The sequence below is a fragment of the Buceros rhinoceros genome, unplaced genomic scaffold (genome assembly GCF_000710305.1).
Source record: "Buceros rhinoceros silvestris isolate BGI_N320 unplaced genomic scaffold, ASM71030v1 scaffold3946, whole genome shotgun sequence".
NCBI classification, from domain to species: domain Eukaryota; kingdom Metazoa; phylum Chordata; class Aves; order Bucerotiformes; family Bucerotidae; genus Buceros; species Buceros rhinoceros.
The window spans coordinates 74,498-96,738 of NW_010416753.1; the positions used below are offsets into that span (position 1 = coordinate 74,498).

At 40.6% G+C, this 22,241-nt stretch overlaps 1 protein-coding gene across 1 annotated transcript in view; it reads left to right on the top strand.

The window, feature by feature from the left end:
- Positions 1-22,241, top strand: part of DGKI (diacylglycerol kinase, iota) — a gene marked incomplete at its 5' end in the record, with an annotated part of 105,992 nt that overhangs the window by 72,599 nt on the left and 11,152 nt on the right. The window contains 3 exons of the mRNA XM_010137915.1: positions 4,860-4,885; positions 20,380-20,417; positions 21,935-22,055. Coding sequence (XP_010136217.1) covers positions 4,860-4,885; positions 20,380-20,417; positions 21,935-22,055 — 185 coding nt within the window. The remainder of the gene's footprint in view (positions 1-4,859; positions 4,886-20,379; positions 20,418-21,934; positions 22,056-22,241) is intronic.

The window sequence follows — 22,241 nt, forward strand, 5'->3', positions numbered from 1 at the left end:
CTTTCCCTCCCCTCATCAAAGGCAGCTATTGTCAGACTGAATTAGTTTGCAGAAATACATTGCTTAAGCGAGGAAAAGGGGAAATGGTCATAAAATCCAGCAGAAATGCGGCACACATTGTTATTTGGCCTTTAAATTGTAAATGGCTGATTTTAAATAGGCTTGGTGCAGATGGTTTCTGCTACAGGTTTATTGATTAAATAGCTGCTTTACATCAGCTCTGGGTTTGTTTCTCCAGAGGCTTTTGTCTTCAAGAATAACGAACCCATTTGGTGAATTCTAACAAAATTTCATCTGCTGGATACTGGCTGCATTTCTCTAGGTTCCTAAGCCTCAGCTGAGTAGGCTTAAAACTGTGACAGTCCCTGCCCTTCCTTCCTTAGAAAAGAATATTCCCTCTCCCACCCTTCCAGTGCTGCCTAAATCTAGTGCTTGCACATTGGTGAGTGCACTTGGAAACAGCTGTGAGCGTTCGGCTGTTTGGGGAAGGCTTGCACAATACCGAAAGCTGTCTTGGCTATACTGAGGATTAGATTTTTGCCAGCAATTGATCCAAAGCCTGTAAGAGTGAGTGGAAAAACGCCAGTGAGCTTTGGATCAGACCATTAACTCTAGGGCACAGTGCTGGTTTAGGTGGGCATGTCTCATGCTTTCCACATCATAAGTCTTCCAATTTGCTGAATGTATGATTACGGGTTTTTTACATTATTATTCAGGCTTTTTAATGCATTTCTAAATATGTGTTCCTCATTTCCTGGGAGATCCTTGTGCAGTTTTTGTAAAGCACAAAACCTTCTGCTTTGCTTGCATATGGAGCGGTGGAACAGGAAACGTGCAGCTTTCACTTGCAGACTGAGGCTTACAAGTGCCGTTGTCTCCTCTCAGTAGAGCTTGCCACTCTGCAACAGGAGGAGAATGTTGCTGCAGGAAGTGAAGTGAAAGAAGGGGCATGAAGAGCATGGAAAGCAAATGGAGATAACATACTTTCACTCCTCCTTCCTTCTGACCCCCTCCCTATCATCACAGTAATGTTTGTCTTCCTGTTAACTAGTCACTACAGTAACAGCTCTTCATAAAGCGCTTGTCAAACCTAGACAAACCAGTCAGATAAATGCATTTGGTGAATATATTTGAAGTTGGGCTTCCTTTTCACATTTATGCATGGAAAAAGAGTACTGTTGGTAGGAGAGCTAATATAATCTCATGATTCTGGAAATGTAGCCAGTCATAGGCAATCTGGCCTCTCTTTACTTTCTTGGAAAGGTGAGGAGGTGATGAGCCTTTCTTTCTTCAAGTCAATTTCACACTAAGACAAAACCAAAAAACGTAACAGTTCATATAAATAATAAGTAATTCCATTCTGAAATGGCCAAAACCAGGATATTGCCTGAACCTTTTCCTGAAGGTTTTGGGGGTTTAATTTGTCTTGTTTAACAAAATGAAAATCTCTTAAAGATTTCATTTGGCAAAATGTTTTGCCTTTGGTGGGTTCACAGATCTTGAGAGTATTTTAGTTCTTCTGAATTACCTCTAACTTGTCTCTACATTTTAAAGCATGGAGGTTGTGAGAATGCTAACTTGCTTCTTTATGACAGTCAAACACACAGCTAGAATCATACAAGGAGGGCAGGTGACAGGTGCTAGATAGATGGCTACTGTGTGGATGTTAGCAGCTGAAAATCCTCCCTTCCCAGGACACCTGTCTGGTGACTAGTGCTGCCACAGTATATCCCTCACACTTCTTACAGACCTGAGAGAAAGATGTGTGACCAGAAATATGGGCATTCTCTGATTTTTTTTTTTTTTTTTCCTGTCAGGAAAATTCCCTGTGGCTGTGGAGTGAGCATATGTGGTTTCGAGCACATCATTAGACTCTTTTTTCTCCCCCTTAGGGCCTATCATAAGCATAGGGTGGACCAGACAATGCATAAAATGCCCAACATTATCAATGTCGACTTCTCAGTGGCCTCGCTTTCCTTACATTATTGTTACAAGCAAGACTCCCTTTGGTGTAGTCAGGCCAGTACTTGAATGGTTTGGAAAATCCCTCCTGCTGCTGAAACATATGGCGTAAAGTTGTAGGAGAATGTTCAAAGTCCTCTCCACTCTTTGCCAAAATACTTTGCCAGTAGTGGAACAAAGGAAGCCTAGTTTATTGTGGTTGAACCACCATTGTATCTCCAGCGGTGGAAGCTCTCATTGATGCCTTCCTGTGGCCGAGATGTTCAAAACCTGTCTTTGTGGCTTTGCAGCTATGTCAGAAATTTTGAGCTTATGCTATTTTGTTTTCTTGTGAAAGCAGGAATTTGCTTTCCAGCCCCTCTCTTAACGGTGGGTGCAATGAGTCAACAAGCTCAAAATTTATTAGAGGGAGAGCAAGAGAAATACATGCAGTATGCGTACATACACATCAAGATGCTGTGATTATATAAACCATATTTTCTCAGGATACCAGGCTACACAAGTCCAAAAGATACTTGGTGAAGCCTTTCAAATTAGAACTCTGCTAGTAGCAACAATAGAACCTGTCAGATATCTTACTGTTCATCCACTGTGTTCAAGGCAGGCAACAAATGTATGTGGCAGTAGTATCTTGAAAAATACATAAATTCTGGGCACACTAAATAGGCACAAACATATTTTTCATCCCTCCCTTGAGTGTTTTAAGTGAGAAGGTAGTGGTATTGTAATAATGTCTTTCCTGTTGTTGGTGTTTTAAGGAACTAATGACATCCGTTTTACCAGGCATAAATAAGAGCCAAATTATAGGATAATCTGTACTGTTTATTTGTTTAAAATGAAGGTCTGAAAAGTGATGAAACTGTGCAATTAAGAAACAAAACAAAGGAATAAATTTAACTGATGATGTGGGATACTGCATTACCAATGGGCGGAGAGTCGGGATACGTGAGCTAAGGAACTTGTCATGACTCCTGCATGCAAAATATTTTGAAGTATCTAAAAATTGGCACTTCTTTATACAGCCCATTCTGCACTGTTAGCCTTATAGGAAACACTGTGTGTTGAGTTTTGATCTCCGGAAGGGCTTCTGCTGCGGGTTGAGGAGGTGGGCCTGTAACTAACTGGTCAAAGCAGTGGGGCAGAGTCCTAGTGATGCCTGCTAACGCTCTGGGTTACCTGCATGCCTACAGTATTTCCACAGACATTGCTGAAGTGCAAGGGCAGAGCCAGCCTGATTGGCAGCAGGGCAGGATACATGCCTAGGATATTCAGCAGCAGAGAAATTAATGAGAGTAGAGGATTAATTAATTCTCATCCATACAGGCACATTGGCTTCTTGCACAGTCAGAAACTTAATTAGGCAATCACATTTTTTCTTTTTGTGGTGACCACTGTTCCAGCTGTACTGTAACTCTTTCCTCTCTCTCTTTGCAAATCTCTCTCTTTTTTAAAACTAAAACTTTGCACACCTCATTAGGAAAGTCTCCTTCTTTCCATCTCACCTGTTTGCATCTGCATATTTGCATATCAGCTTCTGATGTTCTATAATCCCTCAACCTTCATTTTCAGACCCTTGTTATGGAATGAGATCATGACTTCTTCCTCAGCTACTTTACTACAGGGTTTCTAACCCTTTTTTCCCACTCCTCCAACCCTCAGCCCCTGCTGACTGAGTTATATATGTGCTCTTTTCACCTTTGTTCCTTCTTTTCCCTTCACCCCTTTATAGCTGCTTTTCTTATGTCAGCTTTGATCTGTTTGCTGGCAACACTAACGTTTTTAAATCTTTAGTAATTTGTTATTTTTGTACATTGGTGTAAAATTAAATATATCTTGGAAAGGAAGCATGGGTTGTTCTGTTCACTGCAGGAATAAACTCCTTGTTGCCTGGGTGGGAGAGCTATATATGCGGTTGAAAATCTCTGTTTGGGAAGTGCTGAGGCAATGGTCCAATCCACTGTGTGCTGTCAATCTGGTCTAAATAACCAAGGCACATCCCAGATTTGACTGGACAGCCCCAGTTTTGCTAACCAAGTTCCTAAGGGAGAAACGGAGGGCAAATAACTTCATGCCTCTTCATGCTTGTTGTGGATGGTCACCAAAATGATGAGGAGTGTGATCCTTAGTGATGGGACCTATGACACAAATCCCTGGATTTCAGTGGGGCCCTTCTGTTCATCAGCAGGGGTGCTGAGAGGTCCCTCATGTTTTATCACCCCACTCTTGGAGTATTATCAGAAGCTTAAGGCACTGATTAGGGTATCCTGTAACTCTTTTTTTGCTGCTATTATATTGCTTTTTATGGTACTTACATCTGTCCAGACCTTTTCTTTTTTTTTTCCCCTCTGTTTATGTTGCTTTTGTGAAGACAGCATAAACTGGTTTTACTTATAACTAGTATTTTATGCTAGCCACTACATTAACTCATATGACCACCTTTAATGACAGCGAGTTCCCATGAAGCTGTAATTTCCTCAGCCACACCTAGTTGTAAGCTTTTCTCCTGGCCCAGACTTAATTCTGGTCCCTTCAATAATCTCTGGAAGATCAGAGTAATGTCATCGGTAATGTCAACTATTTCTAACAGTAACAGTAGTAGATAGTGTTTTTTGCCAAGTACCTACAGACATGCTTGGCATGAGTGCTTAGCAGTGCAGCTGTCAGCTGCCTTATGGACGTGACTCCATACGGCCACTCTGGTCTGCAGAACCTGCTGCTAGAGTGGGTCTCTGTCCTTTTCTGCCCTTTCCTTGTTGGATGTCCCCCAGCCCTCTCTTCTAAGGAATAAGGAATGAAACCTGCAAATTCCTCCATGTCCTATTCCCCACAGTGACACTGAACCTTATCCGTGCCCTTTTCATACCAAATATTGACTGGACTTTGTTGTTTTATTCCAGGTCACCAGTCTCTTCAGAAGATCAAGGTAAGATCTGTTTTATAGATACTAACAGCATATTAAACTAGGCTAAACACCAACTAGTAAGCGGTGTTGTAACAGTTGTGGTGGAGAAAAATTACTTTTTATAGATAGCAGAAGTTAAGCCTGTGAGTTATTCTGTAAAATGAATCTTACTCAATCAAATGGAACTGTTGCAAGTGTTTGCAATTTATTCACACAACTTCATAGGTCTTCACCTATGGAAAATTACATGCAGGTTTAAGTACGATACATAGGTTTTGTGAAAATGAGCAGATCCTTCATGACTTTTATAGGACAGAATCTTTGAGCAGAGGAGAGTGTATTATGCTTTAAGGGCTTGAATCCCTGTTACCCCGGGTTACCACTAAAGTCAGTTTGGTAATGCAGTATGGAATCTAGTGCAGCTAGGAGCTTCTACGCGTACAAACCTCTTAACTTGAGTAGCAAGAGTTGCAGAATATGGCAATATGCTTTCACAGAAGGAGGGTGAAGGATCTGATCTTTCTCTGTGGACTAAAGAGTAAGTTTGCAGTGACTAGCTGCTTAATATCCTGACCAACTCAGGTGCTTAGAGCTAGGTGATATAAATATCCCTCTAAAATGCATTAAAGTATGGTCGCATTGGTACTGATATCCAGAGGCATACTGCACGAGGTGGTAATTGCAGTGGCAGAGTTGCACAAGGAATACAAAAAAAAAAATAAAAAGAAGACTGTAACTGAGAAGAGAACGTTCATAATGTATTTCATAATGTATTGGCAGTACTATTTTGGATGACGAAAAAATATCTGTTTTCTTCTGGCATTCAATTTGTATGCAGTTACACAATCAGCAAAATTTCTAGAGAATACCGTAAGTATTATTCGAGAAAGGTCCAGATGGGGAAGAGTAAAGACTGTTGCAAATGGAGATGTAAGGAAGTCTGACCCTGGAAGTGTGTCACTGAAGCATATTGGCTTGGAGTGTGGGGTGACTAGTTAGGTATCGACCTACACTCTCCTTTACTTCAGCCAAGACCTTTCTAGTCCAGCAGAGTGCCATCAAACACACCATCATTAATAAATTCTCTCCTATCTCCTTGACTTGTCATTTCTTAGTAAAGAAAGTTATAAAGCAAGCCATAAAAATGGACAGAGGTGTCAGACCAAAGCTATATCTAGCCCATTTAGTCCATTCCTAGTGACCAATAGCAGTGGATCCCCTGACTAATAAAAGCATGAGAATGGCAGAATTATAGAGTTTTAATTTCCTGGTGTACCTTATCAACTTCCTGTAATTTACAGTTCATTGACTTTATGAACCAGTGGTAGTTTTCTTTCTTAATAGTTCATCTGCTTTTTACCACGATCACAGCTTTTTAACATTAAGTACTGGAAATATGTCAGCAGTTAACAGTATACCCCATTTCTCCAACCCTCAGAAGAAATTTGAAAACATTATAGTCTAATGTGCTATTTCAATACCGGGACTTAAGCTGCTTGTTGGTGCATAAGCTTGTTAGTGAATAGTCTGTTCTTTCTTTTTCACTTCCCTTTCATTTATTCTATTGGTCCTTTTTTTTATCTATTAATGGAGCAACAGACAGTGTAAATGTATTTCCTTGCATATCTTTAAACTTCAGTATTTCCTGCTGTCATAATGCTTTCCTTCTTTCTGCTATTTTTATACTGTTCTAGTTTTTCACAAATTCTTCCTGTTTGCCATGTACCATCTGCTGCCAGGGTCTGTTTTTTTAGGTTTGATAAATATCTATGAATAGCCTCTTCCTTCCGTCTCTTCCCTTTCTCCCATAAGAAACCTACTCTGAAATGCAGAGTGAAAGGCCTGTGTTACCTTGACCAATTAGTGATGTGACAGTGCTACTTATTGGAAGTTTCGTGGTTTATGACTGTGGAGTATCTAACTAGATTTGTCATCCATGTAAATATGTAGGAGCTTCTCTCAAACACAATAGATTTCCCATGCCTCAGTGACTTTTCAGAAAGAGAGATCCAATACTTGGATTTCCTCTCTCTCACTATGTCACATATAGACCACGGCAAATGATCACAGTACTAGAAAGAAAACGGGACAAAAGTACTGTACAGCAGGCCCTTCCGAGCCTAGGTGCTTATCAGTCCACTTTATGTGTGGAATCATCTCAAATTAGCCTTGGATTTGAAATCTCTTCTTGAAACAAAAAAGAGATAGTCTAGGAGAGAGATGAAAACTTATTGCTGAATTGCCTGTCTTTTATAGTGTTTATGCAGACGTCTCCCTGTACATTTTTCTTGGAGTAGGTATCCAGGAGTCAGTTTTGAGACTCTTATTTTCATTAATGATCAGTACTCAGCTGTGTGCCTTTTCAAGATGTTAAAAATTCATATGTAGCTTTATAAGGCAGTAAAGCCTTGCAGTGCACAATAGAGCAAGATCCAACTGTAGAATAACGTACCCTCACTGGTATCATTCCATGACCTGAGTTTCAGCTATTCTTCCCTATTATGGAGCACTTTTCTAGTGCTGATTTTCTGATGTCGTGATGTGTTGGCCATTACTGAGAATTACTCTGGGTTTTTTTTAATTACAACATCACTCTGTTGTGTTGGATCTTTTGTTTTAAATTCCCATTTACTTCCTGGTTTTTGTTTTGTTTGCTTTAATCTTCATTCCTCATTTTTTTTTCTTCTAACGTTTCTCCTTTTTTTCTAACACCATTTTCTTTTCAAATGTCTCTTTCCCATTGACCATGAGGTTGCATTCTGCATAAATTCTTGCATTTGTGCTCCTCACCTTGGTTTCTGAATATCTTGCTTCTCCTCGAGCGAGGACTGCCTGCTTCAAGCATTAGTTGCAAGCAGTAGCTGTAGCATTTGCAGCATAGGAACAGAGTTGCTACCAGAATTAGCATCTACTGTGAGTGGCATTTCCATTAATCCCTGACAGGACAATGCATTATGCTGTCTTGAAGAGAGGGTGAGGATAAAGCACCATCTGTCTGGGACTGGGCATCTACTGAACAATTGTAACAGCACACAATGCTCCTTGTTGTGGACACGTGTTAAAGGCACCTTTATCAGTTACAGAACAGAGTAATTTTAATTGGCACAGAAAGGGAAACAGTAGAGCTAGAAAATCCCAACCTTCAAAAGAAAAGAAAAAACAAACCTATTAAAGATTTTAGAAGTCTTGTGTCTTTGTTCTTGGTACAGGTTGTTAGGAAATACATAACTAAAGAATGAGATCCATCTTCCTTTTCTTGTTTTTAATTTTAAAAACAAATAAACAACAAAAGAGCAGCCAAACCCTCTAATCCCCAGATTCCCTGACTGACAAAATGGAACAAGCTGAGTAAATATCAAAGCACAGTGGTGTAGAAAGGGGATTAGAGGAAGAATGAAATGGAAGGGCTACCTCTACGGTCACATGGGCCCTGGTGCAGTTACATGTCCTGCAGCACTGGAGGACAATGGTCTTTCTTTGGGTGTTGGGTCTAGTTGAGAGTCACCAACGGGCAAGTGACAGGGCCACAGAAGACGTGGTGGGTGTTATGAGGGAGGCAGCTCCCCTGTTAGGGAGTGTTACAACTTGCTGGTTTTTTCACTCTATAAAAATCCCAGCCTTGTTCTCAGGAGGTCTGAAAGGTCTGAAGCTGTTGAAGGTTATGGAAAGAAACCATATCTGTTGTTCCTAGATCAGGTATGGTCCTGTGATGGGAATGCGGACTCCTAACACACTGCGTGGCCAGTACACAGTCATTGCGTGATTATTGTTAAGTGAATGATTTCCTTCATCAGACTCCTAACACACTGCCTGGCCAGTACACAGTCATTGCCTGATTATTGTTAAGTGAATGATTTCCTTCATCACTTTTCAGTACTGCGGTGTACATTGTATGCTAGATCGCATCCTGCCCATTCTTATCTACAGCTGGCCTGCAGAAATCTGTCTACAAATTTTCCAATGATAATGCATTGAATAATCTTATATTTTACATTATCTTTACTCTAGCTTAATTCATCTTTACCATTCTTCTTACCCTGTGTAACTGAGTTGGCTATTCTTCACCATCATCTGAGCAACTGAGGGAAACGCTCTTAAAAAGAGTACAATTAGTTCCATTCCCATTTCAGTCTTCTGAAAAAAAAAAAAGGGCAGCTAACTATTGAGTAGTGCTATTAACAGTGTGTGGACATTGACATGTTATTTATCTAATAGCAGCTTGAAGCTCATGCATTTCAATAATTGTTAGCCTAACTTTGAACTGAGGAACCTTGTCTTTGATGGAACTACTCAAGGTTTTAAGTGGCTGTACTAATGCACCTCAAGTACCAGTCAACCCCAGTGCTTAATCCTTATGCGTCTGAGTTGCATTCTGATCTGGAGACAGGAGGTTCCAAATATTTATGTCTCTGTTCTCTTGCTTTTCCTGATTCTGTATAAACCCGTGAAACTGGGCTTTTTGCCTTCATTACTTCTAGCAGAAGTTTTTTACTGCATGAGCATAATTCCTAGCAAGTTTGCTGTGCTTAGACTCAGTGTTTGTGGAAGTTGTTTTTTTTTGCCTGCAATAGATTCCAAATTCATGAGGGAATAGGGACAACTTAATTAAGACAACAGGTAAATATATTCAAAGGAGAAATTTTGGAGGCAGTTGGTTATTACAATGTCATAACATTATACAAAAGATGAAGATGAGGGATGACTTTTCTGCATGAAAAGATGAACAGTGACACTCAGAGGCCTTTTAGATTCTGGCAGGTGGTTGTTCCATGATGACTCTTTGTCACCCAGTCTGGATATCCTACCCTGAGGAGAGATTTGTGTAGAGCCGAGTGCATTAGAAGTGAAGTGAATTTATAATGGTGACCTTCAAATTAGCCTCTATTAAAAGAGTTTGCCACAGGGACTGCTTGGCCAAGGTTCAAACTGGAATCTTGGGACAGGAGGTGTAATTCTGGCTCTAGATGTCCCTCTGAATGGAGAGAGCTGTTGTATGAATTATAGTGAAGGGAGTGATCAAGCGAGTGCATGCAAGGCAGTGGCAGCTCCATCCCATACAGCAAAATGCTTTGCTCTGCGGTATCTCCTGCCTTGGAGACAGAATGTCCTGTGCATTTTGGTATTTGCTCCAATGCTTTCTGCTCCGTTAAAGAGAGGAAGTCTGAACCTAAGCGAGGAGGAAGATGGCTATAGGAACTCCAGAAAAGAGCACAAGAGCTGAGAACACTTCCTGGGACCTCCAATACATGGTATTTCCTGTTGTCCCTAGTGGCCTGTCAACCTCTTTTCTTCTTTCTGGAGCCACTGCCCGCTAGCCTTGCTAGTCATAGTCTGCAAAGAGATATTCTCAAGAGTTTTTTAAGCATCCTGCCATCCTGAATCAGAGGACAAGCAGAGTACTACAGATGAATCCAAACATCTCAGTGTTGGTAGAGGGTTTGGTTTTTATTTTAAACAAATAATAATAAAAAAGGCACCTCTGTTTTCTACACTGGATTCCTTCAAAAGAGAGTGTGACAGTTTTGCACAGCTCCAGCTGAGAAGCTGTATTCTTGTGGGCGATGTTGCAGCCGTTTACCTAGCAACAAATTGAGATGTCTTGGAATGCTCTCTCTAAACAAATCAAAGACAGTACAGTGGGGGGACTCCTGACTGCAGGTATTTATTTTGATTAATTAGCCAATTTCAGAAGAAAGCCCTCCTGCATAGTGTTTTGAAAATATGTCTGTAGCCATCTGAGCCAACAGTTGCCTGGAGATCTGCTCTGAGTTTGTTCACTTTTCAGCTCAGCAGAGGCTGTTATTGATGCAGACCCATGGCAAGAGAAAGCACTCTGTGAAAGCACTTCTCTAGGGCTAAGGGAAGTCCTCTCTGACCAAAACCTGTAAACGGTGCCTCCACTTCACCTCTCATCATATACAAGCAGGCTGAGGGGCCATTAGGCAGCTGAGAGGGAGAAGTCTGGCAGATGCCAGCGTCTGAATGAGAGGAAAACTGGGAAATGTTTCTTTGCAGAAGACCACTGTCATTATCTCTTTTGCTCAGGAGGAAGTAGAAACAAGGAAGGTGTTGTCTGAATCACGGCACTTATTTTCAAGTGGAAGCCCTGGGCAACCTTGCAATCTACTTCATGATTTTTGTTTCTGATGGAGGCTACTCATGGTGAGAAAAGATTTGCAACTTGTTGAAGTAAAACAGGAAAACAATTCAGTCTACTCACTGAAGGATCTGGCCAGCAAATAAATGCTTGAACTGGCTTGGAGATTAGTCCTACTGTGAAGCCCTAGCTTGTTGAGGAAGACCTACTTAGATACTGCTAGGCAAAGGCACTGCAGCCAGCCTTGCAGTGGCAAAGCTGCATGCACGGAGCGCGTCAGGAGGGCCTGCAATAATAATAATAAGTCAGGGAAAAGAGAGGAACAGTGTAGTCCACAATGTTACTTTTTTCTTTGCTATCTTTTTTATTTTTAAACAAAAAGTAAATCATTGCTTAATTATATTACCTAGAATTCTCTTCTAGCCAAAGTAATGCCACTGTATTGATAAAGCGGCTGCATTAGTCAGCTAAAGTCTACCGTGACTTGTGTTTTTGCTTGATCATAGAATCACACAATCATCTGGCTAGAAGAGACCTTTAAGATCATTGAGTTCAACCGTTCACCCTGCACTGCCAGGGTCCCTACACCACGTCCCTCAGTGCCACGCCTACACATCTCTTAAGCACTTCCAGGGATGGGGACTCCACCACCTCCCTGGGCAGCCTGTTCCAATGCTTCACAACCTTCTCTGTAAAGATGTTTTTCCTAATATCTAACGTGGATCTCCCCTGGTGCAACTTAAGGCCATTTCCAGAGACATTTTCCTCCACCACATCGCTCTTGAAAATAACATTAGTTGTTCCTGTCTTGGACTAATAACAAAAATGGTGGAAGGGAAGGAAAGAAAAACTGATGATGTCTGCCAGATGGTACTTAGTTTATCTGCAACAGTTCTTTAGGGTTTGGGACCATTTTGGTCCTTCTTTATGGTCATCCCTTCCTTTTGCAGATCTAAGCTTGTTTAGTCTTGCAGGAAAAGTTCAGCATTAGCGTCTGAATACTTCCATTCCTATCAACTTCACTCAACTCAGCACCAGTGCCACATAAACAATACAGAGTGGACTCTAATTGGAATCAAAGTACCTTTAAACTAGTCTGACAGTGCAAATGGGGCCTTAAAGGCAGCTTGAGTGTAATTTACATCTGCTTGAAAGTTTCTTTATCCTTCCAGAGTTGTATGAAGGGACTTCTATGTAAGTGTGAATTTAGCCTTTCTCCTTCAGCAAGCCTGTGTGGTTATTTTTCACTTTGTTTCTTTCCTCCTTAAACAGTGGTTTGATGCTGTGTGACGTTTGAATATACAATTCTTAAAAGGAAAAGATTTGTAATGCATATTTATAACCACCTGAGTAATGGCTTATTTTTTGCATGTTAAAAATTTTGCCTTATTCTCAAGTTAAGCAAATAGAAGGAGTTAAAACTGTGTCAGTTCTCTTTGATGCTGCACACAATGTGGTGCTTTTGTAACTAAAGGACTACCCAAAAATGTTTAGGAGGGTATTCTACCTCTTTGTGCAATCCTAGAAATAGATGTTATTGAGGCATGACTTATTGAGAGGGCCAGCATGCTTCAACAGTGTTTCAAACCACAGGAGAACGTGTGCTTATGCACACGTTTTCCTGTGCAGATGGATTAGCTCGAGATGCCATGTGAAGGCCTGCATAATATTCCCTTTGCTGAATAGTCATCAGACATCTGTGCCTGGCTGCTGTACAGCTGATGTGCTTTTGAGCTCTTGGTTGCAGCAGGTTGCCCAACTGTCAGTTTTCTTGGTCCCTTGGGAGCATTTTGAGCTCTTAGACTCTTTATTTGGTTTCCTTTCGTGGAAGTATTGCCTCACAGAAGTGCTGTTGTGAGCTACCTAGCCTGGTGCCATTGCTTTTGGATTCCTTAAGCAGCCTAAGACTTTCCCAAATCTGAAAGCATGTGGGGAAATGTTGTTTACCACCTGTTTCCTTAGGACACTGGCTAGTGGCAGCAAACAGATACATTTTAGAAAAATTTTAAGAAATCAATGAGTCTTTGCTTTAGCCAGCACAAGAGATATTATGTTCTAGGGAGGAAGCCTCTAAACTGCACGTATTTCTGTTGTCATATTTCCATTATGGCTCTTACAGAGTCTTTAGGCTGAGTTAGAACTCCTCTAGCAAGTCTAGGAACTCTTCCAGACAGCTGCTTCAGCTGTAGATCAGCATCTTCGTTCTCATAGCTGATGTTAGATTGGAAAGAAGTGTTGCTGGCATACAGGACCAGACTCCTAAAGGGGCTAGTGAGAGACTTTTTTTTTTTCTTTTTAAGCTATAATTGTGTTTATAAGTTGATGTCTCTTCAGGCTTACATGCAATCAAGTTCTGCATCAAAAATGCTCCTCGTTTAGTTATAATGCAGCCTCTCTCTTGAGCACTGAAATACGAGACTGATTCTCCTAACTGGTCCGTTAGCTGTCTTTTTGTTGACAATGTTCCATTTTGATTGCTCAGCACCAAAGTTTAAAAATCATGTAAAAGTATTCATCTGTTTGGTGCATGTATTTTCTTCTTTTACTATGTCAGCTTTAGGTCACTGAGGAGGTAAAAATCAGGATAAAAAGAAAACAAGATAGAGTTTAACATCTGACAGAGATATACCCAGGAGTCAAACAGTACTACTAAGCTTTATGACCAGGCGAATTCCCCATTAGTACACGGGCTGTTTTTACAAAGTATTCTCATGAAAATGTATATTTTTTTCTGGAATGCAGCTTTTCCTGTGCACAGCTGTAAGGAAAAAATCAGTCCTGATGGTTATGATAGGACTAAATATTTGTGTCTTGACATAAGCCACACACTGTTACAATAACAGGCTCCAAAGAGGGTGAGTGTCCCTTATAGTGGCTTGGTGCAGCTTTTTGGTCCAACCAGTTGGCCTATATTCAGGGCCTATCCTATCAGGAGGAAAATTTGGTTGTAAGAGACAGTTGTTTGATGTAAAGTCCTTTTTCAGCGAATACAGAATGTTCAAGCATATCTACACTGTGGATATTTTGCTTCTGATGCTTTTATCTTTGCTAGTCTTTTTCCTCTCTTATACCCCAAAAAAGATTTTATAATGTATTTCTGAGGGGTTTTGCCAATATCAAGGAGACCCCTCAACCCACAAGGCTTAACTTCAGTTTACTTTTTTTCACGGTCTTCAGTAGTGGCTTCCAGTACTTGCAGGTGCAATAAAATACGTGAAGAAGCATTTAACTGCTCCTTGCACTCAGCTTAGCTTCAAAGAGAAATATTTAAGCATTGTCAGCTTTAGTGAGATTTAAGATTGTCTGTAGATCAAACACCTGTGAGCTCAAAGTCATTCCAATGAAGCGTTATTAATTTTGTAATTAAATTTCTCAGTTATGTAGACAGTTTGGCATATGTATTTTAAAGTGTTGGAGTTTTTTTTCTGTAACTCTAAAAGTGGATTAAATATTGGGAAGAGGTAAAGGGTTTGTGAAAACTCGAATGCAGGGATTTGCAACCTTTCTTCACCACGGATCCCTAAACCTTTTCCATGGGACTGGCAGACCCTTCAGAAATGCCAAGTGTATGCACTGCAGTATGTCTTAGATGCTTGTTTTCCATAGTCATCTCAGAAAGGAAATAGTCCACAAACCAATTCCCCATGGTGGCCTCCACCCCCTTCATCTACCGGTCGAGGTTGAAGATCATGGCTAGAGTAGAAAAAAAAGTCAGTTCTGTACATTTCTGGGTAAGTTATGTTGCTGTCAGTTTTTCATATTAGATTTGATCTTTACTAGACTGTACAAAGCTATTACAAGCAAATTGTTGTTTACAGAGAAAAGAATGTATTTCTGTGTGATAATCTATACGGACTTCATACTCGCTTGAGAGCACAGCTTTCTGAGTGATTGAAATAGAAGTTATTACTGATTGCTATAAAACTGGTGGGAAATTAAGAACAAGGGCTTGTTTTCTTATATGTTCTGTAATGCTGCTCTTTAAGAGCTCAGAAGACTCCAGCTGTGTAAAAGCACTCTTCTAGTCAGGGTCAGCTTTTAACTTCTCAATGTGCAAACAGTAATTACTTTAAATTTCTGACTCTGAATTTCACAAAGTCTACAACAGCAATAAAGAGCTGGAAATTTTCTGGAAGCTAATGATAGGCCAAGTTAAGTTTAATTACTCTCAAGAAATTCGATAATGTCACGTTCTGCTGCAGTTTCTTCTTCATTATCATCTCAGCAAGGTTTGAGGGAGGCAGTATTTCATGAGGTGTTCTTTAGGAGTTCCCCTGAGCAAAGCTAGAAGAGGATGGTGGTGGCCACTGTGGGTCAAATTCTGGGAGTGCCACATCAAAGCTTTAATGTCTAGTATTTTTTATTAGCTGCCTCTAACCAGTTAGAAACATCTAGCACTGAAATGTGGATGGCATATCAATTCCGAGTGGTGCGTCTTAGAAAATAGACATTAGCTGTGTCTTAGAAAGGGCTGTACACTTGCAAGCACTGCCTGATGAATAAGGTTTCTACACAGTCCTGATCACTTCAGATCATCAGCTGTCTTATTGCGCCTTTTGAAGGGGCTAAAGATTTCACAAACCCTAATTCTGTTAGAGTTAGAGTAGTTGAATTCTGCCATGATTTCTCATTTACTTAAATGTTGCCATACATAGATTAATTGTTAGCCTGGTATTTTTTAACCCATGGTAATAAGTATTACCATAAATAATGCTTTACTCTCACACTACATTTCATTCATAGAGCTCAAATTTAGCTGCATTTTAATCATGGATGTGACAACTCCTTTATGTGGTACTTGCTCTTTAAAAGAGTTTTAAATAATTCTGCTCCCTCCAGCGACAGTTCTTAGACCCTCATTAGAGAACTGCCTGGAGATGGCAAAAACTTCAAAATAGCCATACATTTTTATCAGCATTCACTGTGGCTTAGTTTGTACAGCAGTAGTGGGTGCAAATACTGTATGGAAAGGGTCAGAGCAGGGGTACAAGCTGACTGGTAAATTCTGGAAGATATTTCTGGTTTATTAATTGCTTCTACTTGTGTAAAAATACACATTACTCCTGAACCACTGATGGTGGCAGACTGCAGAACTGTGCTGTTCTTTGAGATTCTTTCCAGTGAAAGCCATCTCCTCTCACTGACTCGCTAGTGATTATTCAACTAACTTGCTAATTATCTTCCATGTCAACCTTCTTTAAACAAAGAACCTTGTGATCCTGAGATGTTTACCTACAAGGGTTTATAGGAATTTTTTTTCTCCGTTTTCTTTTTGAAAGTGTTTTAGCGGCAAAATTCTGGCATGGTAGTAGCCTGGTGCTGAGCTCTGCTTATGTCCTTTATGTTAAGCTGATCAGCAGCTTTGGGATCAGAAGGAAATTTTCCCGCTGAGCAGACAGGAGCTGGCAGTTGTTGGTTGAGGTTCTCCTGATTCGTGATGCTTCTGAGAATTTTCACTGCTTTTGAAGTGAGCAAAGTGGTGGTGATGACTTCTGTCACTCTACTGTTGTTTTGGTTTTTTTTTCCTGATGTGTGGCAGTTGTGGGTCTGTCTTTGTTAGCCCTTACATTTATGAGGTGTTCTCATGCTGCACCTGTATGTTATACAAAGAGCTCCCAAAATTTCTGAGACCATGCTCATTGCCAGGTCCCAGGAGTATCATACCTTGGAAACCCTTAAAAGGAGGACCTCCTCCATTTTGTCCTATTTTGGTATTGCAAGTGATCAGACATATCTCCTGGCATCATGCCATTCTGAAGGATCACCTCTGTGTCTTAGTTTGGCTCTTAATTTAGGTACTGCAAGTTGGAGGTCATTTTCCCTAGAACTTCTGTAGTCTGTTGGGTGAAATGCAACAGGAACTAATGCAGGGATGCTAGATTGCTTTCTGTGAAGAGCTATTTCCTCTTCTGACCAACCAGGCAAACTTGCAAGACCTTCTAGGCATCTTGCAGCCTCTGAAGTTACTGGGTACAAATACCTTACGCCTTTGTTACCTGTTTCCCAGTGTTTAATGACTGCTTTTGTAACGCTTTATTCATGTTGCTTATTCAACATGCAGAACCATACAAAAATTATGATTTAGTAGGTGAATTTTATGGCTGAGAAACAAAAACGTTTATTGTAATTTAGTGACATTAACATATATTTTTAGAATATGAAATAAAAATAATTTTCCAATAGAAACAGTGGATATTAACATAGAAACAATGTGAGTGATACATACCACAGGAAAGGTATTGGTTTTGGCATGTGTGGATTAGTAGTAGATGTTTTTCCTGTGTCAAACTACACTAGCTTGCAGCATTACTAGAATTCAATTAGCATCCTTTTTAACGTGGCTTTTGTTCTGTTAGTGCATTATCTAATTGTAGCTGTGCGATATTTAATTTGGAAGTAAAGTGTGTGTAGTTTGTTGTTTTGAGGTTCATTTTTTTTTGGTTTAGTTTGTGTTGCGTTTTTTTTTTTTAAATTAAATTAGGTTGCTTTTGTAAGATAGCTCACAGGAGTGGTTAGAACCTTGTCTCAAAATTCATCTAGTGGAAACTAATAGTTGCTAGTCTCTAGCAGCTGTTACCTACATAGTCTGCATATCTCGCTGTCCATATCTTAGCAGGTAATTGTTTCTGTCAGGTCCATCACCCTGGGCAGTGACTAACATATTTGCTGGCAGTTTCAGCAGAGATGTCAGGGATGGAGCAGGAGCTGTCTGCAGGGGTGTATCAGTAGAGAGGGTTGAGCTTCACTGAGAAGGCAGCCTGGGGTAGCTACCACTGTGGCAGACTGAGTGCTTCCTTGATATATGGATAGAGTACTTCAGTCTCCAGTCTTGTCAAGATGTCACCTTTTATCAGCAATAAATCTGCTTGCTAAATAAAAGAAAAGGGTAATAAAACATTGTTATCAAGTCATGACAAATGTTTGTCTTAGAAGAAGTTGAGAAAATAATGAGTTGATTTAAATATTTATTAAATCAAGTAAGTTTTGAGGCATTTTTAAGATCTGAAAGTATTTTATGATATGATAAAATGTTTGCATAATTCATGTAATATATTACACTAGTGATGCAGTGTTGCTTAGAAGGAATAAAACCATTCTCACTTTAATGTTTTTAATTTTAAGCTAGCCTGGTATTGCATGTTAACAGCATTTTTGTCCAATTTCTCAGTCTGCTCTCCCTTGTCAATGCCATCTGCTTGCTTGTTTTACCACCTCTTTAACAACCAGGTGATTTTTGCCATCTTCACCCTCCTCCTCAATATGCCCAGCAATCCCATTTGGGTTTATGGGGTTAGTGTGCTAAGCAATGTTCATATGTTTATGTAAATATGTTCCCTATTCTGAAGAACCTTTCTCCATTTCTAGTTCAATAGCTTCTAAGTTTTCCAGCATCCTGGCTTACAGCACTGAATTATTTTATTGTAGTCTAATTCGCTTGTTATGCCATCTGGTTTTGTTGATCTGTAATGTACTCATTTAAACAGTAGGTTCTACTCTAGCAAAACACTTAATTTTAAGTGTGCAGGTAGAGTTGGTGAAAAGAATTTTATTAGCTCGGAGCTAAGCACCTGCCTAAATGCTTTGCTGGATTGGAGGCTTAGGGAAAAAAGGAGAAGATTGGTCTAATTATGTCGAATGTATTCTAGAGCTGACTTATCACCACACCAGCCTCTGGTTACGGATACTCAACACGCAAGATTTCTCACAGCTTGCCAGGCTTTTCTTCTCACTTCATCATTTTCTAGACGTCTCTCCTGGCTTTTCTGAACTATAATCTTAAGCGTGGTTTGCATAAGAAAATGTATCTCTGCCTCTTAGGAAGTAGCTTCAGGGAAGCCATGTCTTAAAATATTGGATGTAGAAGGCAATGAAAAGCTGGTGTAACTAGTTTCATGTGTGTGAGGAGAGCAAAATATTTACAGAAGCTCAGACTGCAGTAGCCCACAGAATAAATGTGGCAGTGAGACCAGATTGGGAAAAAAGGAGGAAAAAGATAAAATGAATGATGCAAAGGTTAAGTTCTGCTTTTCTATTAATTTGGCCTGAGCCAGGGTTGGAATTATTGGGGGAAAAAAACCAAACCCAGAAGAACGTAAACCACTGAAAATGAAATCTGAAGAAATGATGTATGTGTATTTTTCTAGTTCTAGCTCTCACCTGCTGGTGTTTGTCTTTTTCCATTCCTCAAATCCAGGTGCCCTTGCTCCCACAGATGCCAGGGAGATTTGCAGGACTCAATTGAACTCACAGTCACTATAAAAGTGCCCTAAATCCAATGTCACAAGAATTGCTGCTAATGCTTTCCCAAGTCAGAACTTAACTGACCTGAGTTTTTGCTTTACCTGCTGCTGCATGGCCAGAGCATGAGTCACTGTTGGGTCTGGAAAGCCATGCACAACCCAGGTGTTTTCAAAGAAAGGGACATTTGTTGAGTCATCTTTGCCTGCCCTTCCTCTTCTTCAGTGTTCAGTTTGGATGTGTTGTCATTTCTGAAGCTTTATCAAGTTCCTCATAGAATTCACGCTATGCAGTTTCTTGCATGTTATTTTTCAGAGGCAAGCCTGTACTACGGTTTTCTTCCCCTTTGTTCCTACATGAGCTTTTGGCATCTTTCTCAAGAGTGGCACTCGAGCAAATGCTTAACTTGATTGCGCTGCCTAGACCTGAAGATAGAAACGGGTTTAGGCACTCTTGAAAAAGTATGAACTGAGGCTGATGTTTAATACTTTCTAAAATGCAAACCAAGTAAGTGCTTTCTCAGAAAGATTATTCATAATTGATTTTTACTATATGTATCATGACAGGGAGAAGGAGGAAAAAGGGAATAAATACCTGCATAGCAGTAGGTTTGTAACAACTTCTCATGTTTGGAGTTACTCGTCACCACGGTGTTTTCATCTGTATGCAGCCTATACATAGGGCAATACAGAGTCCCAAGATTTTGCCTTCCTTTTAATGGACACAGAGCAGGCAGTAGCAGGTAGTGAGTAGCCTCTGGCTCTGTGCACAGCTCGTCCTGCCTTGCTGAGAGCCTTTGTTCACTTTGCTTCTCTGTCTATGTTTCCTTCTCTGTCTGTCTTCAGAGATGGCTCAGGTGCCTAAGACTTGGCCCCACCCTGTGGACACTGTTGAAAGTCTGTCCCTGAAATGTCTCAGGGCAAAAATTCAGAAAGAAGCATGCAATTCCAGGGCAGTATTGAAAATGCTAGCTTGATGTCCCTACAGCTTTGGTGCGATGTGGGCACTATTCCATCTGCCTGCCAGTGCAGGGTTCACATTGGTTTTAACAGTATATGATAAAGCAAGTGGATTGAGGCATTGGTCTTAACTTGTACACACTGTGAGCTGTGCTCTCAGCTGTGAGGCTATATGCATGATGCTTTCAGTCTAATGTTAGTTTTCTGTTTGTCTTTTGCAGCACTTTTACAGGCAGTCATAGCTGGTGATCTGCTGAAGGTAAGTACAGAGCACTGAGTGTCCACTTTTTCACAGCTTTTTGCAGTTCTGATATACTGTAAATTTTATCACACCTCTGCTGAAAACATAAATAGACTGCTGTAGGGACTGCTGGCAAGTGCCATTTTACAGCCTTTCCAGGAAACCCTGAATATTAAGGGAACACATCAGTCAGGTGAGATGTGAAATTTAAGTGAATAGGATCTGGTGTTAGACAGCACATTTCAGCCCAGGATTCATAGTGCTCTGCACAGAGCAATGTGTTTGTTACTAACAGGGACATTACTGTACTGGCAAATGCAAGACTGAACAGCAGGGTAGTTCTGACACAGCCTTACACAGTAAAGGGTATTTTACAGCAGTGAGGTTGGTGGCCAAGCCCCTAGAGTTACTACAAACTTCTTAACTTCTACCTAGGCAACCACCAGAGCAGGTAGAACAAACCCCAGCTTGTTTCATTGTCTGATGATTGTCTCAAAACATGTAGTGTCTTGGTATTGGGAGGAAAAGACACCCTTGCAAAACTATTTTGTGCCCAAAGTCTGGAGTTTCCTGTCTGACAGTTATTCAGTCTGCCTTTTTCAGTAGCCAAGTCAGGATTTGAAAACACGACCTCAAATTTTGGTCAGGACTGTGATTAATGATTGCAATTTTATCTGCGAGAAGCCAGCTTGGAGCCATTTGTAAAAATGACAGTACTGTTAGACCAACTGTTTGCCTGTAGGGTGCCCCTTCTATACCTCCACCCCTGGGCTTGTGGCTGCACTATCTAGGGAGCAGTCCTTCAAACAGCAGTTGTAAAAATATTGGCCCCTTTCTGCTTCTCAAAAACTTTTTGCCTGAGTTTGCTTTGAGAGGGACACTTCTTTCCCTTCTTCGGATGTACTGCATCATAAATGAGGCCCCTTTGTCACAATCCTCTCCCACTTCTCTGCAGCGATCTGCACTGCAAACCAACTCCCTGCCCCTATCCGGCCAGTTGCTGTTTCCTGCCCGTTCCTACCCCTCGTGGTGAGTGCCGCCTCCACCACCAGCCCAAGCTAGGGGCAAAGAGTGAGAAGTGGGGCAGCTGAACATCCTCCCTGCTGATTTTGAATTGCAGTTTTCTGGTTTAGTCAGAAAGTGATTGTCTCCTATGCTGAAGAAAAATTGCAATTTTCAGAAGAGAACACAGAGTTTTCTATTAAATACATACATTTTAAAATATCTCAACAGTTTCACCAGAAGTGGTTTGCAAGCACTGTTAGCAAGCAATGATTCATCACCAGTAGAGCAGCAATGCCTCATTGTTTAGGAAATACAAACTGCTTTTTTTTAACCCATATAATTGTCAATACTTGTAGTTTCAGATATTTCTTCATTGGGGTCTAAAAGCTGTCTTTAATATTTTATTTCATTTTATTCCGTTTTGTACTGACCTCCTATGAAAATTAGTAAATAATTTGCCTGCATATTTTCTTTCTGCTCCTCCCATCTTATCCTTCTGTGTGTTTTGGTTTTGTTTCGTTTTTTTCCAGTTCATAGAATGCTGTAAAAAAGGAGCCAATTTGTTAATCCAAGGACCTGATCACTGCTCCCTATTACACCATGCTGCCAAGACTGGGCATGGTGAGATTGTGAAATACATCCTGGAGCATGGTGAGTCACAGTGAGCAAAGCCACAGAGAGCTGTACTTCAGCCAAGTGTCAGTCAGGTAAAACCACACTGTGTGGCTGCAAGCGTCCTCATTCATCTCTGGTCGCCCTCAACAAAATGTCCACCTGCAGCATGTGCGAGCAGGAGGCTAGGAGTGTGGCAGCATTGACAGTGATGGCTCCGGATAA